General features: G+C 42.9%; 1 protein-coding gene and 1 non-coding gene across 2 annotated transcripts; both read right to left on the bottom strand.

Moving 5' to 3' along the window:
- Positions 1 to 1323: 1323 nt before the first annotated feature.
- LOC110521624 (myocilin) lies at positions 1324 to 13791 on the bottom strand. Its single transcript, XM_021599309.2, has 5 exons — positions 12926 to 13791; positions 6110 to 6175; positions 3894 to 3986; positions 2578 to 2789; positions 1324 to 2399 (listed from the first exon to the last, which is right to left on the bottom strand). Exons 1-5 carry the CDS (start codon positions 13410 to 13412, stop codon positions 1827 to 1829), a joined length of 1431 nt encoding a protein of 476 aa, XP_021454984.2. The 5' UTR covers positions 13413 to 13791; the 3' UTR covers positions 1324 to 1826.
- On the bottom strand, positions 7019 to 7071 carry LOC118945901. The gene has a single exon (XR_005041056.1). It is a non-coding gene; the product is annotated as a U7 small nuclear RNA (small nuclear RNA).
- Positions 13792 to 22507: the final 8716 nt, after the last annotated feature.

The raw sequence follows: 22507 nt of genomic DNA, 5'->3' as shown, positions 1-22507 counted from the left end.
TGAAGACATCAAAACTATTAAATAACACATGGAAACATGTAGTAACAAAGTATTAAACAAATCAAAATATATTTTAGATTCTTCAAAGTTGCCACCCTTTGCCTTGATGACAGCTTTGCACACTCTTGGCATTCTCAACCAGCTTCATGAGGAATTATTTTCCAACAGTCTTGAAGGAGTTTCCACATATGCTGAGCACTTGTTGGCTGCTTTTACTTCATTCTGCAGTCTAACTCATCCCAAACCATCTCAATTGGGTTGAGGACGGGTGATTGTGGAGGCCAGGTCATCTGATGCAGCCCTCCATCACTCTCCTTCTTGGTCAAATAGCCCTTACACAGCATGGAGGTGTGTTTTGGGTCATTATCCTGTTGAAAAACAAATGATAGACCAAAGAACTGATTTCCACCGGTCTAATGTCCATTGCTCGTGTTTCTTGGCCCAAGCAGGTCTCTTCTTCTTATTGGTGTCCTTCAGTATTGGTTTCTTTGCAGCAATTCGACCATGAAGGCCTGATTCACGCAGATGTTGAGATATGTTTGTTACATGAACTCTGTGAAGCATTTATTTGGGCTGCAATCTGAGGTGCAATTAACTCTAACCTCTAACTTCTCCTCTGCAGCAGAGGTAACTCTGGGTCTTCCTTTCCTGTGGCGGTCCTTATGAGAGCCAGTTTCATTATAGCGCTTTATGTTTTTTGCGACTGCACTTAAAGAAACTTTCAGATTGAAATTTTCCAGATTGACTGATCTTGACTGACCCATGTCTTAAAGTAATGATGAACTGTCTTTTCTCTTTGCTTATATGAGCTGTTCTTGCCATAATATGGACTTGGTCTCTTACCAAATAGAGCTATCTTCTGTATACCACCCCTACCTTGTCACAACACAACTGATTGGCTCCAGAGCATTAAGAAGGAAAGACATTCCACAAATTAACTTTTAGCAATGCACACCTGTTAATTGAAATGCATTCCAGGTGACTACCTCATGAAGCTGGTTGAGAGAATGCCAAACGTGTGCAAAGCTGTCATCAAGGCAAAGGGTGGCTACTTTGAAGAATCTCAAATGTAAATACATTTCATTTGTTTAAGACGTTTTTGGTTACTATATGATTCCATGTGTTATTTCAAAGTTTTCATGTGTTGTTTCATAGTTTTGATGTCTTCACTATTATTCTACAATGTATAAACCCTTGAATGAGTAGGTGTCCAAACTTTTGACTGGTACTGTATATATATATACATGCCATTTAGCAGACACTTTTATCAGTCATGTGTGCCTACTAGAAGTCATTGATTTTTACACAAAAATAAACAAGTTATTGTTATTTAGAATGGATACCTTTTATTTGACCTTTGTATGAATTTGTACATAATGTAATAGTGGTGTACAATGCACAGGTCAGAAGGAGTTTTATACACAATACAGTTTGTATGATGACCAATGGTACAGTATGCAAGAAGTAAACTTTACTATTTATTCTTTGCCCCCTCACCTCCCTTTCAACACTATACATCAAAACACAATAAAAGCCGATCTCTTACAACTAAACAGTAGAAAAATAATTCCTCTATAAACATGTTTGTGGACTGTGCCACAGCAAAAGCCTTCCCACTGAAACAAGATACCTGCAGGGGTTTTTATTCATAACACAATTTGCTTGAAAAAGCTTCATCTCAATCACTGCTGTGGCCAGTTTTGGTAACTACTAAACCTTCGCATCGATGAAGGTGGTAAAAAATAGCATTCTAACCACTGACTACCACACTAACTGCTCTAAAGACAAGAGAAAGTCTTTTTGAAAGGTTTTTGTTGTGAGTTCCTCTACTGGTGACCCAGCCTGACGTCGTAGGAGACAATGTGGAAGTTGTCCCAGGCGTGCAGCTTCCTTTGGGCAGGGTTATAATCCACCATGCTGTTATAGCGGTACTTATTCCTGAAGGGTAGCGCCACCTGCTTCCCCTGGCCTGTAGCTGTGTCGAACATAAAGTTGATGGTGGTGTTAGGAGCAGTGTAGCTGGCAACCGTGTAGAGACGGCCACAGATGACGAAAGCGTTAGCCACGCTGTTCTTCCTGATGCTGGTCTCCCAGCTCCTCTTCACCGCCAGGCTGTGTGGGTCCAGCTGGGACACCACTATGGCTCCTTTAGCCTTGTTGGTGCTGTAGACGGCCCACAGGCCCTGCTCGTCCACCCCCAGGTCCACATCGGTGTAGCCGCCCCAGGAGTAGGGGAACTGACCGTGGAAGCCGGCGTGGGGCAGGTCTCGGCGGGCGGCGATGCTCTCAGACGCCAGGTCGTACCTCAGCAGGGTGCGGCTGCGGCGGCGCTGGTAGTACAGAGAGCCGCGGTACAGAGTCGCTCCTGTACTCTCCACTGGCTCCGGCAACAGCAACACCTTGTAATAAATAATGATAATACAGTCTGGTCAATGGTCAGACTTTACATTATACATCAATATGATCATCCCTTAATGGTTAAGGTGGGGTTGGTTAGGGGTAAGGTCATTAGATCTTAGATCTATGGTTAAGGTTGGCCTCTAGGTCTATCCCATGCCAGTCAGTCCAGTCACCCACCTTTGAGGGGTAGCCTTTAGAGAGCTGGTCCATGTCCTCGTAACCAAACAGCTGTCTGACCTCTGACCCCACAGTATCGATGCGCCACACCATCTTCCCTCCGTAGGGCGCCACAGCCTCCGGATCCTGCATCCAGACCCCATATTTACCAGCTATACTATCAGCCTTACGATGGGACACTGGCTCTCCTATTGATATCAACTCCCCACAGCCTGGGAGAGAGGAGGGGGGAAGGGAGAGAGAGAGCAGTTAGAGAGATGAAAAGAGAGATGGGTAGATGGGGGGGTGGGCAGTTATAGGGACAGGTCATTAGATGTCAGGGGTGACGATGCTATTTTTACTATTGAGATGCACCCTGGAAGAGAGAGAGACAGAGGAGAGAGGTGTGTGTAGAGATAATATGTGGTAAATCCTGTTTTTGGATAGGGGTATGGAGGGAAGAGGTAACGCCTGCTGAAAGATCTGAGAGATGATCATTTCTCATAATGGAGACAGATAGCAGGTCTACAACGATTTGGCATCTCTGCTAATTAACAGGCCCTATGAGTGTGTGTGTGGTACCGAGCTAGTAGAAGAGCAGCTGAGCTGAGAGTCATCAGATACAGGAAGGAATCCTCCACCACTTCAAGCCTCTCACTGAGAAAATGATCAGGCTGCTGTATATTTACCTCTTCCTAAAATACCTTTAGGATATTCACGACAGAGTGGTGGTGTGTGTAAGGGCGGGGGATTATGTAATTATATACAGGCACAGTCATCAATGATATGAATAACTCCAGCACAAACATGAATCTCAACATGTTTATTTTGTTGACGTTTCAGTCTTTTTCTAGATGTGACAGAAACTGCACCGGAAATGTGTAGAGGGAAACGTGTATGTATGGTGGAGATCATCTTATCACCATACACGTTTCCCTCTACACATTCCTCTAAATGCCAGAGCAATAGCCCGGTAAATACCAACACCAGAACACGAGGGACTGCATGTGTTTTATATGTTAAGATCCTGACAGAGAGAGATCCACTGAAGCTCTACTGAACATACTTATCTCTCCCTGTCAGGATCTTAACATATAAAACACATGCAGTCCCTCGTGTTCTGGTGTTGGTATTTACCGGGCTATTGCTCTGGCATTTAGTGTTATTATTGCCTGTGTATTAATAGCAATATTTGTTTTGGGGCAGCAGGGGGGGAAGTGTCGTGTTTGCAGGGTCAGCTGTGCAGGGGTGGAGAGGGGGTAACTGTGTAATAGTATTCGGACTGTTGGGACCGCATTAGGTTAATGACCAATTTGATATATCCAGGTGTGTCTCACCTGTGCTGTCCTCAGTACTAGGAGCAGGAATCTCAGTCACCTCAGCCTTCAACTCCTGGAACCCTGCATTGCCACCATACCGCCATGCTGGGTCTGGAGGAGGGAGGAGACAGAGAGAGAGAGACAGAGAGACAGAGAGACAGAGAGAGAGAGAGAGAGAGAGAGAGAGACAGAGAGAGAGAGAGAGAGAGAGAGACAGAGAGACAGAGAGACAGAGAGAGAGAGAGAGAGAGAGAGAGAGAGAGAGAGAGAGAGAGAGAGAGAGAGGGAGAGACAGAGAGAGAGATGTTTTTCATCATTACATCTCAAACAACCAGCCTAGTTTGGTCATTGCAAGTGAAAAAAATATACTCATTGCAAGTGAATGTAGCAAATCAATAAAGTCACGATTAAAGGAACTGTGCAACTGTAACTATGGGTGTGCAAATGAGCTGCACCTAATAGTTTGCACATGCTAATTCTGTTTTGATTATGTGATCAAGCTATATATCCACCGGAATGGGCACATAATGCCAACTGAATGGGCTCGGGCGCATCTGATTGCGTACTAAACAGTTGAATGCAAATATCTGCTGCTAAACGATTCTCCAATAAAAAATCATGTTTTTTTTGTTGTTGCTTGAGTAAGCCCTTTAGAAAAAGAGGACCTACTGAACATCCAGGTGCCCCTGTACCGACCCTCTACAACCTGCTCATCCCTGAGAGCTACCATGGCACAGCGAGGGAAGAGCTATTCTTCCAGCATGACAGGAAAAGACAGGGGTCTCATCTTTACAACGACACGTAACTTAGATGTCCTGTGCCAGTCCGTGTCCTGGTGTGTACTGCCCTACAAAGGCAAAGTGCAGTAACTACCGTACGTTGAAAAAAATGTACTGCAAAATATCTAGACAGACATCAATTTCTGGTACTTCATGATATATCCTAATCGACTGGCTTGTTCTTATGTCAGAAAAAGAAATACCACATTATAATATAACATTTTTTTTAAACCAAATTCGTAGTTACTGCACTTTGCCTACGTAGGGCAGTGTTGATGGACCATTCAAAGTGGCTCCACCCTTGTTACAGCAGTCGTACACCATTTTGGGACTGCGACAGTCGACCGTGATTCCAGCAGCCTATATTTTACTGCCCTATAAGTACGAGGCAAGCATAAACAATGAGCATACTACTGATGTTGTATTAAGAGTTCATTTTCAAAATGACAGCAATGTCGAGTTGAACATGCAATTCATCTGATGTCTATATATTAAATATTTTTTAGGAGATACAGTATATACAGTACAATCATGCTTTGGAGACAGTGTTGGGGAAGCTACTCTGAAAAAAATATACTTTACCAATTACTTCACACTGGAAGAAGTGAGGCTACCCTTAAGAAAAACATAGTTTACTTAGCTAAAGTTACTTTGAAAAAGTAGTTCACTACATCTAAACTATATCTAAATCTGAAATTTCATATACAAATTGTAGGAACAGATCACTCTCGAGTCAGCCTATTAAAACACAAAAACTATGTTTCAAGTGAGAATTAGGCAGGTCTGATGCCGAAAAATAAAGAAAATTCTTGCTTACTTCAACCATATTTTATTTTAGCAAAATAATATGTGTGTAGTTCTAGTAGTTAGCTATAACGCCACATGGCAAATAAAATCAATTAACTACTACCACCAAGATTTGAATTTAGTTCAACTACCACTAAGCCACAGGTTGGAGGAAATTAGGAATTTGCCCCAAGACAGCTGGCATCAATGTACTGCAGCAACCCCAATTTCACCCTCCACCTCAAAATGCTCCCTGCGCTCTTGTTCATCCCACCCGCTGATATAGAGAGACGCTATGGAGATCTGGAGAAGCTGATATTCCCCATATCCTCTGAGGAACACGAGCTGCGCAAAGTTGTGAGCCACTTTGAGGGACATACATTGGGCACTGGAGATCACTTCGAGGAGTCTTCACCAAAATATCACCGTCATTTGCCATAGGTATGTTTATTTCCGAAATGTTGAACTACTACGATGCTGTCAAGCAGCAAGATTTTGTGGAGATGAAGGATTGGCATCGGGCCTTCAGGACACTTGCTGGTCCCACAAACCCAACGGTTTTGTAGTTAATCGATGCCCTGCGACAAAGACATGCTCTGACTGAACTTGAACGGTAGCATTTGTACACACACATGCAAACACATAATCAGTGACACCACAGAAGCTTACCTCTCAAACTGCCAGTGTCCCCTTGTCTTCCAGCATTGGATACCAGGTGAGAGAGAACACCAGCATCTGCAAACACATCATGGATGTAGAATCACACACACTTTTTAACATCACAGTACAATGACAGCATCAACCCTGACCATGCAGTGGCCATCAAGCCCAGAGCGGCCTACATCAGCCAGCCATGGGGTCCCTGTGTGTGTGTTGGGAGCGGTGAGGGGGGTCTCTGGCAGCACTACTGACAGCAGGGAATGTAAGAGGAGAAAACAAACACTCCTGAGTGGATTCCCAGCTGCTGTGGAGTCTGCCGGACTGTTGAACACGCACACACACACACACACACACACACACACAACCTTTAGTCTTGAAGCCCCCGACCTGCCTTGCTACCACAGTTAGCCATTCCTCATACCAGTTTAGTTCAACTGGAACAAGGCCAAACATTCCCCCAAGGCTCACCCATCACTCCCCTTCTCCTCTGCCCCCCCCCTTCCCTTCAGCCCCTCAGAGAACCATTACAGTTGAGAGTTTCTAAACTAAACACTTCACCCGTGTTGATAAACAGCAGCAGTGACTGGGTCTATAACAGTGATGGATGCTAACATGTTAACGTGTTAACAGCCTCATAATTATGCAGTGTGTGTGTGTGTGTGTGTGTGTGTGTGTGTGTGTATGTGTGTGTGTGTGTGTGTGTGTGTTAACTATAGTATAAATACCATATTAAAGGAAAACTGTAGATTATACTGTAATAATGAATGTAGTGGTTTTGTGGATTGTAGTACACTGAAGTATTTACTGCAGTGTTTTTGCAGACTGTAGTATACTGTAATATTTACTGTAGTGTCTTTGCAGACATCACTGTCGTATTTACTATAGTGTTTCTGTTTTTATTATCTTTGACATAGAAGTGGAGGTTTTCTCCTTCAGGAAACCTACTGGAGAAATACTAAAAGAGCACATTTGACAAAACCTGTAAGTAGGTAGGTAAGTAGATAAGACTGGGGTCTGAACAAATATTTTCTAAAACTGTAGGGAACACAATATATGGTCTATACTTGGCATGTAGGTTTTTCACTTATGGGTGGCACAAATTGCGATATTGGGGAGGGGAAAGGATAGAGTACAATGCAAATTGAATAAAGTAGTATTTACTATAGTTAAAAAAGCGGACATTTTTGCGGACATTACTGTATGGTGTTTTTGTTGTGGATAATACTTTAGTATTTACTATAGTATTCTATAGCAGGGTTTCCCATTTGGGTTTTGTCCTAGCACTACACAGCTGATTCAAATAACCAACTTATCATCAAGCTTTGATTATTTGAATCAGCTTTGTAGTGCTAGGACAAAATAAATAAACATGCACCTAGGGGGGTCCCAGGACCGAGTTTGGGAAACCCTGTTCTACAGTATACTACAACATTCTATAGTAAGTACTACACATGTGGGGAGAAGGGGTGAGTTTGGGGTAAAGTTGGGGGAGAAGGCGGAGGAGAAGTGTGAGGAGTGAAGGGTGGGAGACCAGAGTCACGTTCAACAGGCATAAACGGAAGAAAAGAGTTGTACTGCCTGAACTTGCCCAATAAGAATGGTCATTTATATTTGCTTCTGTTCATGTCTTGTATGACCTGGGTCAACGGATGCTTTCTAGGCCAAATGGTATGGGAAGAGGAGTGTGGTGAGGAGGGGTGAGGGAGGGAGGTGAGGGGAAAGCGTCTCGCTTCCCTGAACTACAAAACAGTTCCCAGGGGGCAAGGTTATTCATCATCTCAGGTAAACAAGTGCACACTGTTTGTGTGAGTGTCTGCGTGTGTGTTTGATGGATATAAGGGCAAATCTGGCAGAACATCATGACCACAGCAAGTCCTCACAGACTGAAACACCAAAACACTCCTACCCATGCTCCCTGAGGATGGCCCAATCAAGCCTTCTAACCCTGTGCTATTAGAGTTATTAGAGCTGAGAGGAGATAAAAGGCTCATGTTTGGCTGAATGTCTCCCTCAGTCTCAATCTCTCGGCACAGTACACCTTCATGTTGCTGTGTAGCAGAGCTGTTGTTCTTGGATGCAGCCATACTCACCATGGGCCTCTTGGCTTGGCTGTTGTTGATAGCATTTATTCTACAACAACAGTGCCTTTTCATAAACCATTAGAAAACTTGCGTAACAGAATCTATTTAGGGGGAGGTGAGTCAGTAACTAAACAAAAAGAAGAAGAAACTATACTATGGACCAAAGATAAATTATACAAAGAATGATAGTAAAAATCTCTGGAGTACCTTAAATGAAATTCGAGGCAGAAAAGCTAACTCAGCTCCATCCTTCATTGAGGGTGATGGCTCATTCATAACAAAACCCTTTGATATTGCCAACCTCTTCAATAACTTTTTTTGTTGACAAGATTAGACAACTTAGGCATGACATGCAAACAACAAATGCTGAGCCTTCATATTCATGTATAACGGACCAAATCATGAAAGACAAGCGCTGTAGCTTTGAATTCTGCAAAGTTAGTGTGGAAGAGGTGAAAAAATTACTACTATCTATTAAAAACCACCTGTAACTGACAACATGGATGGTAAATTATTGAGGTTGGTAGCGGAATACATTGCAACTCCTATTTGCCACATCTTCAATCTAAGCCTAGAAGACGGAGTGTGCCCTCAGGCTTGAAGGGAGGCAAGTGGCATTCAGCTGACCGAAAATAGCAAAGCAGCCTTTAATAGTTCAGCAGACCAATCAGCCTGTTACTGGTGCTTAGCAAACCTTTGAGGAAAAAAATTGTTCGACCAAATACAATGTTATTTTACAGAAAACAAATTAGGATCAGACTTTCAGCATGCTTATAGGGAAGGGCACTCAACATGCTCGGCACTGACACAAATGACTGATGATTGGTTGAAAGAAATTGATAATAAGATTGTCAGACCTCAGTGCAGCCTTTGACATCATTGATCATAACATATTACTGAAAAACATAGGTGTTATGGATTAACATCCTCTGCCTTATCATGGATGGACAATTCCCTATCCAATAGAACACAGAGGGTTTTCTTTAATGGAAGTTGAATGTTGAGTGTGGTGTACCGCAGGGCAGGCGACTTGGACCATTAATGTTTTCTGTGTTTACTAATGACCTTCCACTGACCTGTGTGTCCATGTACGCTGACGACTCAACAGTATACAGTACACATCAGCTACAACAGTAAAATAAATAACGGACATCCTTAACATAGATCTCCAATCAGTTTTAGAATGGGTAACTAGCAATAGGCTGGTGCTAAATATAAAACAAAACTAGTAAAAAAAAGTATCATTTTTCAGACTAATCACTCACTCAACCCTCAACCCTAAATCTCATATGGATCTATTATTGAATAATGTGGCTATTGAGCAAGTTGAAGAGATTAAACTGCTGGGTGTCATGCTAGATAGCATGCTGTCATGGTCAAAACATATAGACTCAATGTGTTACTAAAATGGGAAGAGGTCTGTACATGATAAGGCTTTGCTGTGCTTTCTTGATATCCCAGTGAACCAGACAGGTCTTACAGGCCCTAGTTTTGTCGCACCTGGTCTACTGTCCAGTTGTGTGTTCAGGTGCGGCAAAGAAGGACATTGGCAAATTGCAGTTGGTCAAAAACAGAGCAGCACGTATTGCACTTAGGCGAATGTCAATGACATGCATGTCAATCTCTCCAGGCTCAAAGTTGGGGAGAGATTGACTGCATCACTATATGTCTTTGCGCAAGGTGTTGATGTTATGAAGGTACCGAACTGTCTGTTCAAGCAGTTGGCACTCATTCCAGACACTCATCGATATCACACAAGACATGCAACCAGAGGTCTCTTCACAGTCCCCAGGTCCAGAACAGAGGTAAAGAAACGCACTGTATTAAATAGAGCCATGACTACATGGAATTCTCTGCCACCCCAGGTAACTCAAACTAGCAATAAAACCAGATAAAAAAACAGATAAAATAACACCTTATGGCACAACAGGGACAGAGGTTTCCAGAAACAATATGAGTGGCATCAAACCAATGTCATTGTGGAGGCACAATGTTCACATGGTTGACCATCAGAAACAACCTCATCTTGTAGATGCCTGATTCTGACTGACCAGCCCTTTCTAACCACTGTTTAACCAGGAAATCCCATTGAGTTAAACAATAAAGAGAGACATTAAAGCACGGCCTGTTTTGATGTTACCCAGTGAAGAGCCAACCGTATTTGAACTAGTCTAGTAAAACTGAGCTCCATCAGCTGAAGTCAGGAGGGGATTTATGGTGTGTTTGTTAAGTGGTTGGCTGTTAAAGCCAGGAACCCACCCGCAAAGGACCCCTTTACCAAGCCTCACCACACTCGTGTGAGCACAAACACACGAGCCAATGTGCACACACACATACACACGCACGCACACAAACATATGGTTTAACGTTTTACTCCTCTCTTCCCTTTTTCATGCGTTTCCTTCTCTCGGAATGTGATTTATTTAAAGAGACCAGCAAATTTGATAAAAGTGTGGCGGTATACAGTAACAAGCACAGTGGCATCTAGTGTTCAAAACTGGGTACTTTCACATTAATTTATAAATAATTGGTAAATAATGCTAGCGACTTCTAATTTAGCTGAATCACCAGATTCAAAGGGAATACATGACATAGTATGGAAAAGCAATACCCCCAACCACAGCCCCATACTACTTGTGAAACATAGAGAAAAAGAGAACTGATACTGGATACTGGTTGTTGGGGTGGGATTGGCATGGGGTGTGTTTTTACCATTTTGTTGGGATTCCTCATGTCTTACTTATTTATAGGAAAAAGTAAAACATCATCAAAGCCCTAAGGTAAGATGGAAATGGGACTCTAACATGTCTTGCTTGTCTTTTCTCACACCGGCATCACGTCCCCATAAAGAAGGCTCTGGTTGTAAATAAAAGACTGTCCCCTAGAACCTCCTCCCTCCCTCCACTCTTTAAACAGATAGCTGAGAAACCTGATACTACTTCGACCTCCTTGTGTTGCCCAAACACAGACATGCACAAGAACACACCCACCCATATCCACACAAACAGTTCTGTGGAATCCTCTATGTTACAGGAAAGCGCCTCATCATTGAGTGTGTGCATCACATTTTTACTCAGCTCTTCCAGTTAACTCAGAATCTCCTGACTCTCCTACAAAACCAAAAGACACTTGATGTACAGCAAACACACAGTTGAAGTCGGAAGTTTAGATACAGCCAAATACATTTAAACTCAGTTTTTCACAATTCCTGACATTTAATCCTAGTAAAAATTCCATGTCTTAGGTGAGGATCACCACTTTATTTTAAGAATGTGAAATGTCAGAATAATATTAGAGAGAATGATTTATTACAGCTTTTATTTCTTTCATCACATTCCCAGTGAGTCAGAAGTTTACATACACTCAATTAGTATTTGGTAGCATTGCTTTTAAATTGTTTAACTTGGGTCAAACATTTCAGATAGCCTTCCACAAGCTTCCCACAATAAGTTGGGTGACTTTTGGCCCATTCCTCCTGACAGAGCTGGTGTAACTGAGTCAGGTTTGTCGGCCTCCTTGCTCACACACGCTTTTTCAGTTCTGACCACAAATTTTCTATAGGATTGAGGCCAGGGCTTTGTGATAGCCACTCCAATACCTTGACTTTGTTGCCATTTTGCCACAACTTTGGAAGTATGCTTGGGGTAATTGTCCATTTGGAAGACCCATTTATGACCAAGCTTTAATTTGAGATGTTGCTTCAATATATCCACATAAATTTCCATCCTCATGATGCCATCTATTTTGTGAAGTGCACCAGTCCCTCCTACAGCTAAGCACCCCCACAACATGATGCAGCCACCCCATGCTTCAAGGTTGGGATGGTGTTCTTCGGCTTGCAAGCCTTTTCCTCCAAACATAACAATGATCATTATGGCCAAACAGTTCTATTTTGTTTCATCAGACCAGAGGACATTTCTCCAAAAGGTTTTACTGTGGATATAGATACTTTTGTACCTGTTTCCTCCAGCAACTTCACAAGGTTCTTTGCTGTTGTTCTAGGATTGATTTGCACTTTTCGCAAGTACTTTCATCTCTAGGAGACAGAACGCGTCTCCTTCCTCAGCAGTATGACAGCTGCATGGTCCCATGGTGTTTATACTTGCGTACTATTGTATGTACAGATGAAAGTGGTACCTTCAGGCGTTTGGAAATTGCTCCCAAGGATGAACCAGACGTGTGGAGGTCTACAATTAATTTTCTGAGGTCTTTGCTGATTTCTTTTGATTTTCCTATGATGTCCAGCAAAGAGGCACTGAGTTTGAAGGTAGGCCTTGAAATACATCCACAGGTACACCTCCAATTGACTCAAATGAAGTCAATTAGCCTATCAGAAGCTTCTAAAGCCATGACATAATTTTCTGGAATTTTCAACTTAGTGTATCTAAACTTCTGACCCACTGGAATTGTTATACAGTGAGTTGTAAGTGAAATAATCTGTCTGTAAACAATTGTTAGAAAAGTTACTTGTGTCTTACACAAACTGGATGTCCTAACCGACTTGCCAAAACTATAGTTTGTTAACAAGAAATTTGTGGAGTAGTTGAAAAATGAGTTTTAATGACTCCAACCTAAGTGTATTTAAACTTCCGACTTCAACTGTATGTCTCCGAGCCAGACTGGAGAACACCTCCACATGCCACAGTCTGTCCATAAGTGGTGTAGGTCTCAATCAGGAATCATATGAGCTTTCTCTCCCCATTAGGAGAGAAGAAGGAGGAGAGAGACAGATGTTGTTACTTACCTCCGGCAAGTCGCAGACCACTGTCTTGTAGTGGGACGCTGGGAGGCACCAGAGGGGATTGCGGGTAGCAGGGTCTGCTCTTCAGTCTCTCCGTCTCTCTCCTCATCTCCTCCACCCTCCTCTGCAGCCCCTCCACATCTCTCTCCAGATGCTCCTTCTCTCCCTGCAATAGGCTCCTGTCTCCCATGGCCTGCGTCAGAGCCTCCTGCAGACCAGCCTGGGACCCAGCCCCAAGCCCAGGATCCCTTGTCTCCCCTCCAGTCAGCCTGGCCACCAATACCTCCAGCAGGCTGAGTCTAGTCTTGAGCCCCTCCATCTCTGGTCCTCCGGAGGCTGTAGGGGGGCAGCTGGTCTCGCTGGGGCTGGGCACGGTGAAGGTGTACTGACAGTGCCCGCTACGGTCGTTCCCTCTCCAGAGAGTGGCACGGTCCTGCCCCTCACCATATTGCAGCAGACAGAACACACAAACATTAAGCAGCAGCCACATGGTGGATACAAACACAACCACACAAGTGGGCTACACACAGATGTAGACTAGACACGGTTCTTCTGGTCTCTCTCACTCTCTTTGTCTCATCAATGTGTCTCCTATTTCACTCTGTGTTTCAGCTCTTCTTTCTCTGTCGTGGTGATTGCCCCTTTATCACTTCACTTGGTTCTGGCCCAAATGTTCTCCATCTCCTTATTTCTTATTGTTATTTATCTTACTTTATTTCCCTAATGTGTTACTGCTGATTCTTGTTCTTATTCTCTGATTATTCTGTCTGTTGTCTTGCTGTCTGCCTCTCTCTCTCTCTCTCTCTTCTGGTCTGTTTGTTTCACAGGTCAGGGTCCTCAGGTCTCTGAGTCCCTCTCAACAGCTCAGGGATATTTATACAATCTGGGAGGAAAGAGAGAGAGGAAAGTGAGGAGAGGTGAGAGGGGGGCAGGGAGGGAGGAGAGGAAAGAGAAAGAGGGGGAGGAAGAAAAGGCAGGAGAGTGTGTTTTTCTGGGATTGTCTCAACAACAAATACATTCCAGAGCCCTAGGAGTGTTTGTATGTATTTGTGTTTACACGTGCTTGCTGATGTGTGCATGTATGCGTGTGTATGTGTGTGTGCATGTGCAAGGAGAGGGTGGCTCTCAGTTTCCTTTGCCCTCATCCTTTTGAAATCTGTTGATGTTTCTATATCCAGTAGCCCTCTCTGCCAGCAACCACAGGGCTAGGTTATCTGTAGCTATATGTGGTGTTTGATTCAGGGGGGTAGGGGGGCTTGGCAGGGGAGTCTCCCCAGGGAAACGAGGGGTAGGTGGGCCTTGGGGGATTGAGTTACCTCACCCCAGAGACGGAGAGCTCCATGGGTGGCAGGGTGTTCCCTTATGGCGCAAGAAGACGATTGGTTCGTAATGAGAAATACTGATCGCTTACAGGACCCCTGACCTATGCTGTCCAGATTCCAACCACCATTGGGAAGGGCTGGAAGTATGAGTCAATCAATAGCTGGATTAATTGTGTGTGTGCATGTATGTGCATGTGCATGAGTGTATGTGTGTGTTCACCAGCTGATTTTCCACTCAGCCACTGGGGTTTAAATCTCTAGTTTAAGATAACATGAGTCACACGCCATAAAACCACACCTGCTTTTATCCCTCTCTCACTCATATACTCTCTCCCTCTCTCACTCATATACTCTCTCCCTCTCTCACTCATATACTCTCTCACTCATATACTCTCTGCCTCTCTCACTCATATACTCTCTCCCTCTCTCACTCATATACTCTCTCCCTCTCTCCCTCATATACTCTCTCACTCATATACTCTCTCCCTCTCTCACTCATATACTCTCTCCCTCTCTCACTCATATACTATCTCCCTCTCTCACTCATATACTCTCTCACTCATATACTCTCTCCCTCTCTCACTCATATACTCTCTCCCTCTCTCACTCATATACTCTCTCACTCATATACTCTCTCCCTCTCTCTGTCAATCCCTCTGTCTTTCACACAACAACTATTTTTTGTTGTTGTCTGTATATGTATCTATGTATATTATTTTACTGCTCTAGGGATGTAATTATTGTTTGGATAAACTTATTTACTATCATAGTTTTTTTTCACTCGATGCGCAATGCAGAGAACACTGGAAGAAGAATGATAATTGAATTACCATAGTGAATTATTGTAATGTTTGTTTATGTATACATTTTTCCCATAAGGGATGGATTGCCAATTGGCGATTTGACACAAAAATAAATTAATTGGTGGGGTATTCATTCAACAGGCACAGCCACTGCCCACCAGACAGAACTCTCTCTCCCTCCTAACTCTCACGCGTTGCATAGTTTTATGATCCCTTGTTTATTTCCAGAGAGGGATGAAAGGGAAGCATGTTCACTCCGAGCCCAGGGAGTCAAAGGGGAGAGAGGAAGTGGGAGGGAGTGGGGGAGAGGTGAGGTCAAAGGTTAGAATGGTGAGAGAAGTTAAGAATGGCAAAGGGTGGGAGGTCAAAACATTGAGCTAGCTCACCAACTGGCTCGGAGGGCCCTCCAAGTTGATGACGAAACTCCAAGAGTGACTTCCAGAGAGTGGCGATGGGATCAATAAACCCATCAGCTGTGGCACACACTCTTGACTTGAATGATCCAATTCATGTTCCACTTTTAAATAATGAAACGAGCATGAAATTTAAATGAACAAATCTCCCCTATTGTTCTGCAATCCATAAACCTCAGTAACAACATTTCATTTGGGAGGTATTTCATCTGTTACATGTGTCAAGTCTCGAAATCAGACATAAACAAATGCAGGTGACATATAGTTAGGCTCGCCTCTCCATTCTTTTGTAAGAAATTGAGCAAACTCCAAACATATCGCAGTGTATGTCGGGATAGCCCTTAGCCTGGCTAGCTCAGATGAAGTGGCTTTCTGAGGGTCTAATTTGCCTCTACACCCTCGATCATCTTCACTCCCTCAGCTTTGGGACACTTGTGCAAATGGCAGAGGTGCGCATGAATACACAAATGGAGGGCCGAGGAGATTGGAAACAGAGCTGGCCTGTACCAACGGCAGGATTTTTGTTAGCTGGCACAGCTTCAACAACACCTCTGATTGGATGACAGAGGAACTTGGCAGTAAAACAACCCCTGATTGGTCGGAAGATTGGTGGCGTATGTGTCTGATTAAGGAAACCATAGATTTTGGATCAGTATTAATAGCCTGGGCACGTCTTTACAGAACCCATTACAAATGGGCAAGGGAATAAGGGGAGGAGAGAGATGAGGGAGAGAGGAGAAGGAATGGAGGGAGTACAGTAGTTAAACCACAAACAGGTACTTTGTTTGTCTGTAAATCCTGGCTGGTGTTTCCTCCATGTTGTCACCTGCTGAATATGTACGTCGTGCTACTGCTTTAGCCAACAGTATGAGTGGTGAATATCGAGTACAGAGTAGACTGGGTTGTTGTGATTCTTATTTATTCTCTACTACTTCCTCCAGGTAGCCACATCCACCTCCCCCAACTGTCTGACCCCTTCTGTGACTGGTAGTGTGTGTGTCTGATTCCCTGGTCCCTCAATGGGCTCATGTGTCCTGTAGTGAAAAACAGGAGGTTGGCAGAGCAGAGAGTTCTCCCAGCTACCATGCATCGCTATGTTCCTCTCTTAACCGGTATGACTGCTCCTATGTCTGGAATCTGACATCACCCATCCGCAATTGGACCAACACACACTGTCCTGCCAAGGCGTGTGTGATAGTAGCCCAATAAAGCACATACATCTCTCTCTCCCGGAGTGATGAAGATTAAGGATGAAGAAGAGCCTGCGAGTGTCTCACAGAACTGTAACCTTTATAACCAGCAGGTTTTCAAAGTTTGGGGTCACTTAGAAATGTACATTTTTTGCCCATTAAAATAAATCAAATGGATCAGAAATACAGTGTAGACATAGTTAAATGTTGTAAATGACTATTGTAGCTGGAAACAGCTGATTTTGAATGGAATATCTACATAGACATACAGAGGTCCATTATGAGCAACCATCACTCCTGTGTTCCAATGGCACGTTGTGTTAGCTAATCCAAGTTTATTATTTTAAAAGGCTAATTGATCATTAGAAAACCCTTTTGCAATTATGTTAGCACAGCTGAAAACTGTTGTGCTGATTAAAGAAGCAAGAAAACTGGCCTTCTTTAGACTAGTTGAGAATCTGGAGCATCAGCATTTGTGGGTTCGATTACAGGCTCAAAATGGCCAGAAACAAAGACGCTTTCTGAAATTCGGCAGTCTATTCTTGTTCTGAAAAATTAAGGCTATTCCATGCAAGAAATTGCCAAGCAACTGAAGATCTCGTACAACACTGTGTACTACTCCCTTCACAGAACAGCGCAAACTGGCTCTAACCAGAATAGAAAAAGGAGTGGGAGGCCCCGGTGTACAACTGAGCAAGAGGACAAGTACATTAGTGTCTAGTTTGTTTTGTACACTCAGTGTATTCAGTCACTTTCACTTTTTCCACATTTTGTTACGTTAAAGCCTTATTCTAAAATGGAATAAATAAAAAATGTTCCTCAGCAATCTACACACAATACTCCATAAAGACGAAGCGAAAACAGGTTTTTAGAAACAGAAATGCCTTAATTTACATATGTTTCCAGACCCTTTGCTATAATACTCAAAATTGAGCTCAAGTACATCCTGTTTCCATTGATCATCCTTGAGATGTTTCTACAACTTGATTGGAGTCATTTGGTAAATTGGTAAATTCAATTAATTGGATATGATTTGGAAAGGCACACACCTCTCGATATAAGGTTCCACAGTTGACAGTGCATGTCAGAGCAAAAACCAAGCCATAAGGTTGAAGGAATTGTCCTTAGAGCTCCGAGACCGGATTGTGTCGAGGCACAGATCTGGGGAAGGGTAACAAAAAAATGTCTGCAGCCTTGTAGCTCAAATAAACAGCAAACCTAGTATCAAAAAGGGCAGGCTGCCTTCTGAGAATTTGAAGGCGATCGAAGAAACCCCCACTTTCTTCCATTCTGCTAGCAAACATTCAATCTTTGGAGAATAAAATCGATGACCTACGAACAAGATTAAACTACCAACGGGACATTCAAAACTGCAATATCTTATGCTTCATGGAGTCGTGACTGAACGATGACACTATCAACATACAGCTGGCTGGTTATACGCTGTACCGGCAGGATAGAACAGCGACATCTGGTAAGACAAGGGGTGGCGGACTATGTTTTTTTGTAAATAAACTGCTGGTGCACAATATCTAAGGATGTCTCGAGCAATTGCTCGCCTGAAGTAGAGTATCTCACGATAAGCTGTAGACCACACTATCTACCTAGAGAGTTTTCAGCTGTATTTTTCCTAGCTGTTTACATACCATCACAGTCGGATGCTGGCACAAAGACCGCATTAAATGAGCTGTATTCCGTCATAAGCAAACAAGAAAACGCTCACTCTGAGGCGGCGCTCCTAGTAGCCGGGGACTTTAGTGCAGGGAAACTTAAATCCATTTAACCAAATTTCTAATCAGCATGTTAAATGTGCAACCAGAGAGAAAAAAGCTCTGGACCACCTTTACTCCACACACAGAGCTGCATACAAAGCTCTCCCTCACCCTCCATTTGGCAAATCTGACCATAATTCTATCCTCCTGATTCCTGCTTACAAGCAAAAATGAAAGCAGGAAGCACCAGGGTCTAGATCAATAAAAAAGTGGTCAGATGAAGCAGATGCTAAGCTACAGGACTGTTTTACTAGCACAGACTGGAATATGTTCCGGGATTCCTCCGATGGCATGAGGAGTACACCACATCAGTCTTTGGCTTCATCAATAAGTGCATCGATGACGTCGTCCCCACAGTGACCATACGTACATACCCCAACTAGAAGCCATGGATTACAGGAAACGTCTGCACTGAGCTAAAGGCTAGAGCTGCCGCTTTCAAGGAGCAGGACTCTAATCCGGAAGCTTATAAGAAATCCCGCTATGCCCTCCGACGAACCATCCAACAGGCAAAGCATCAATACAGGACTAAGATCAAATCGTACTACATCGGCTCTGACGCTCATCAGATGTGGCAGGGCTTGCAAACATTAGACTACAAAGGGAAAAACAGCCGAGAGCTGCCCAGTGACACGAGCCTACCAGACGAGCTAAACTACTTCTATGCTCACTTTGAGGCAAATAACACTGAAACATGCATGGGAGCACCAGCTGTTCCAGAAGACTTTGTGATCGCGCTCTCCGCAGCCAATGTGAGTAAGACCTTTAAACAAGTCAACATTCACAAGGCCGCAGATTACCAGGACGTGTACTGCAAGTATGCGCTGACCAACTGGCAAATTTCTTCACTGACATTTTTAAACTGTCCGAGTCTGTAATACCAACATGTTTTAAGCAGACCACCATAGTGCCTGTGCCCAAGAACACTAAGGTAATCTGCCTAAATGACTACTGACCTATAGTACTCACATCTGTAGCCATGAAGTAATCTGAAATGCTGATCATGGCTCACATCAACACCATTATCCCAGAAACCCTAGACCACTCCAATTGGCATACCGCCCCAACAGATCCACAGATGATGCAATCTCTAATGCACTCCACACTGCCCTTTCCCACCTGGACAAAAGGAACACCTATATGAGAATACTATTCATTGACTAGAGCTCAGCGTTCAACACCATAGTGCCCTCAAAGCTCATCAATAAGCTAAGAATCCTGGGACTTAGTGGGACTATCATTTGTTTTTCAACAGGACAGTGACTTAAAACACACCTCCAGGCTGTGTAAGGGCTATTTGACCAAGAAGGAGAGTGATGTAGATGCATCAGATAACCTGGCCTCCACAATCACCCGATCTCAACCCAATTGAGATGGTTTGGGATGAGTTGGACCGTAGAGTGAAGGAAAAGCAGCCAACAAGTGCTCACATACATTATGTGGTAACCCATTCAAGGCTGTTGGAAAAGCATTCCAGGTGAATCTAGTTGAGAGAATGCCAAGAGTGTGCTAAGCTGTCATCAAGTCAAAGGGTAGCTACTTTTAAGAATCTCAAATATAAAATAGATTGATTTGTTTAACACTTTAGTTACTACATGTTATTTCATAGTTTCGATGTCTTCACTATTATTCTACAATGTAGAAAACAGTAAAAATAAAGTCCAAACTTTTGACTGGTACTGTATATGTATTTGTATTGGATAGAGACTGTCACGGACCAATAACCTGCATTATAAAGGGAATGGCCACTACATTTTAGTCACTATGGAAGCACCAATAAGGTCAGTCTCTCACCTTTGCAACAATTCAGGACAGATTCATGCGGGCAGCATCAAAGGGGAAAGGGTAGGAGTGTAAAGAGGAACATGAGGGATTTGTTTTTTTATATTTTCTTGTGAATATATGCCTACTACGAAGCTTGTGGATTGATCAGCACTATTAGCCCCGATTGCTCAGTTTTTTCCCCTGATTGCTCAGTTTGGCCGAGGTGGCCAGCTCTAGGTAGAGTCTGGTGGTTCCAAACTTCTTCCATTTAAGAATGATGGAAGCCACTGTGTTCTTGGGGACCTTCAATGCTGCCTTGGGGACCCTTTTTGAAACCAAGTTTGCTGTTTATTTGAGATAAAAGGCTGCAGCCATTTTTTGTTATCCATCCCCAGATCTGTGCCTCGACACAATCCTGTCTTGGAGCTCTAAGGACAATTCCTTCGACCTCATGGCTTGGTTTTTGCTCTGACATGCTCGGTCAACTGTGGGACCTAATATAGATAGGTGTGTGCCTTTCCGAATCATGTCCAATCAATTGAATTTACCAAAGGTGGACTCCAAGTTGGAGAAACATGTCAAGGATAATCAATGGAAACAGGATGCACCGGAGCTCAATTTCGAGACTGATAGCAAAGGGTCTGAATATTTATGTACATAAAGCTATTTCTGTTTTTTTATTTTAATAATAAAAACCTGTTTTCGCTTTGTTATTATGGGGTATTGTGTGTAGATTGAGGAACATTTTTTATTTCATCCATTTTAGAATAAGGCTGTAACGTAACCAAATGTGGAAAAAGTCAAGTGGTCTGAATTCTTTCCGAATGCCCTGTATGAGAGGTTGTATCATGGCTCACTCTTCACATAAGGAAAAGAAACCCATAAAGAATTAGAAATACCCCAACAGAAAATCAACGACTTAGCAAGAAAACACAGTTTAAATAGAAATGCTGACAATAACAAACTGGAGGACTGAACCATCTACTTACATCCATTAAGATTTGGTATACTAGAAAAGTGAAACAAAAGCCAGACATATTTGATAGGCGTTTAGTTTGAAATTGTGTTTGTAGAGAAAAGAAAACATGCAGAAAAGATATTGAACTAGATATATTTTTTAAGTAATAACATCTTTGAGAACTAATAATCAAATAAAAGCCAGACAGTCAGGGAGAATCAAAAATGTTTAAAAAAAATTCATTCAGGGCCACATGCCATTTGATTTTATTACACTGTTTAAGCAGAGGAACACCACATTAGCCATGGCAAAATGTGTAGAATTGCAGCAAATTAGCTTAAACAGCAGCAACATTTTCTCTATGACGCCAAGATACAACACCTTCACATTTCCAGCTAATACATTGTAGACTGTTAGACTTTACACTTCCTCTTCCAATGAAATGTGTGGGGATGTAAAAAAAATTATGAAACTGTCTACCAAATGTAGTCATTTTAAAATGTTGATTACTTCTACTTGCCATTACCATTCATCCGATAAGACGAGCCGTGTTTGAATTTTGTTTTGGGCTAAAATAATATGGGGGTCCCTGGGTCGCCGGTATGCCTGGGCGGATGTCCCTGGGCATGAAAGGTTTGAAAACCCCTGAACTATACAATGACTGTACAACTTTCCACTCTGTCATTGTCTCTACCTTTATAAGTGTGTGCCAGGTACTGTAGTAAATAGTAATAGTAGCAGTGAAATGAGAGGAGCAGCAGGGACAGTATTATAACTCAGTCTGGGTTCTAACCCCAGGGACTTAGTTCTGCCCATTAAATCAAAGGGCTTTGAACGCCACCAATAAAAAGGGCAGATAATGAGATGTGAGAGGAATACCAGCAGGCCTTATTGGCTCGCTGAACGGGAAACCAGGCACCCATATGGTGGCACGTACCGTCTATATATATACACACACACAGTCTCTGACATGCCAGCCCAGAGGGGCAAGATGGCACACACAAACCACTCTTAGGCCCCAACGATCACCCCCCCCCCCCCCCTCTATCCACCCATCACTTTATCCATCCTTCTCTCTCCCCATCCCCACTAAAACGAGTCACATCAACAAGACCAAACTAGTCCCTTACAGTCAAATCCAGATCAATGCAGATACTCTTTCAAATAATTTTATTACGTCAGATTAACATTACAGTATTTCACAGTTTTTCATTGTAATGACAGAGTATAGTACATCATTACAGATCAATATTTACACCTCAAATAAATTACATTAAAAAAAAAGAAATGATGATGTAGGGGTTATTGTATACAGATATGCTGGACACTGCTGTCATCACATTAGGCAGTGTTACACCCAGGG

This window comes from Oncorhynchus mykiss, chromosome 30, assembly GCF_013265735.2.
Source record: "Oncorhynchus mykiss isolate Arlee chromosome 30, USDA_OmykA_1.1, whole genome shotgun sequence".
Lineage (NCBI taxonomy): Eukaryota > Metazoa > Chordata > Actinopteri > Salmoniformes > Salmonidae > Oncorhynchus > Oncorhynchus mykiss.
The sequence above is the reverse complement of the archived record's forward strand: the minus strand, read 5'-3'. Positions and strand labels throughout refer to the sequence as shown.

Bases quoted from the DNA above. Each gene is read 5' to 3' on its own strand.
- LOC110521624 (XM_021599309.2), bottom strand. From the start codon at position 13,412: ATGTGGCTGCTGCTTAATGTTTGTGTGTTCTGTCTGCTGCAATATGGT. The intron at 6,176-12,925 runs GTAAGTAACAAC...ATGTGTTTGCAG, and splicing joins TGGTCTGCGACTTGCCGGAG to ATGCTGGTGTTCTCTCTCAC. The intron at 3,987-6,109 runs GTAAGCTTCTGT...TCCCTCCTCCAG, and splicing joins GGACACTGGCAGTTTGAGAG to ACCCAGCATGGCGGTATGGT.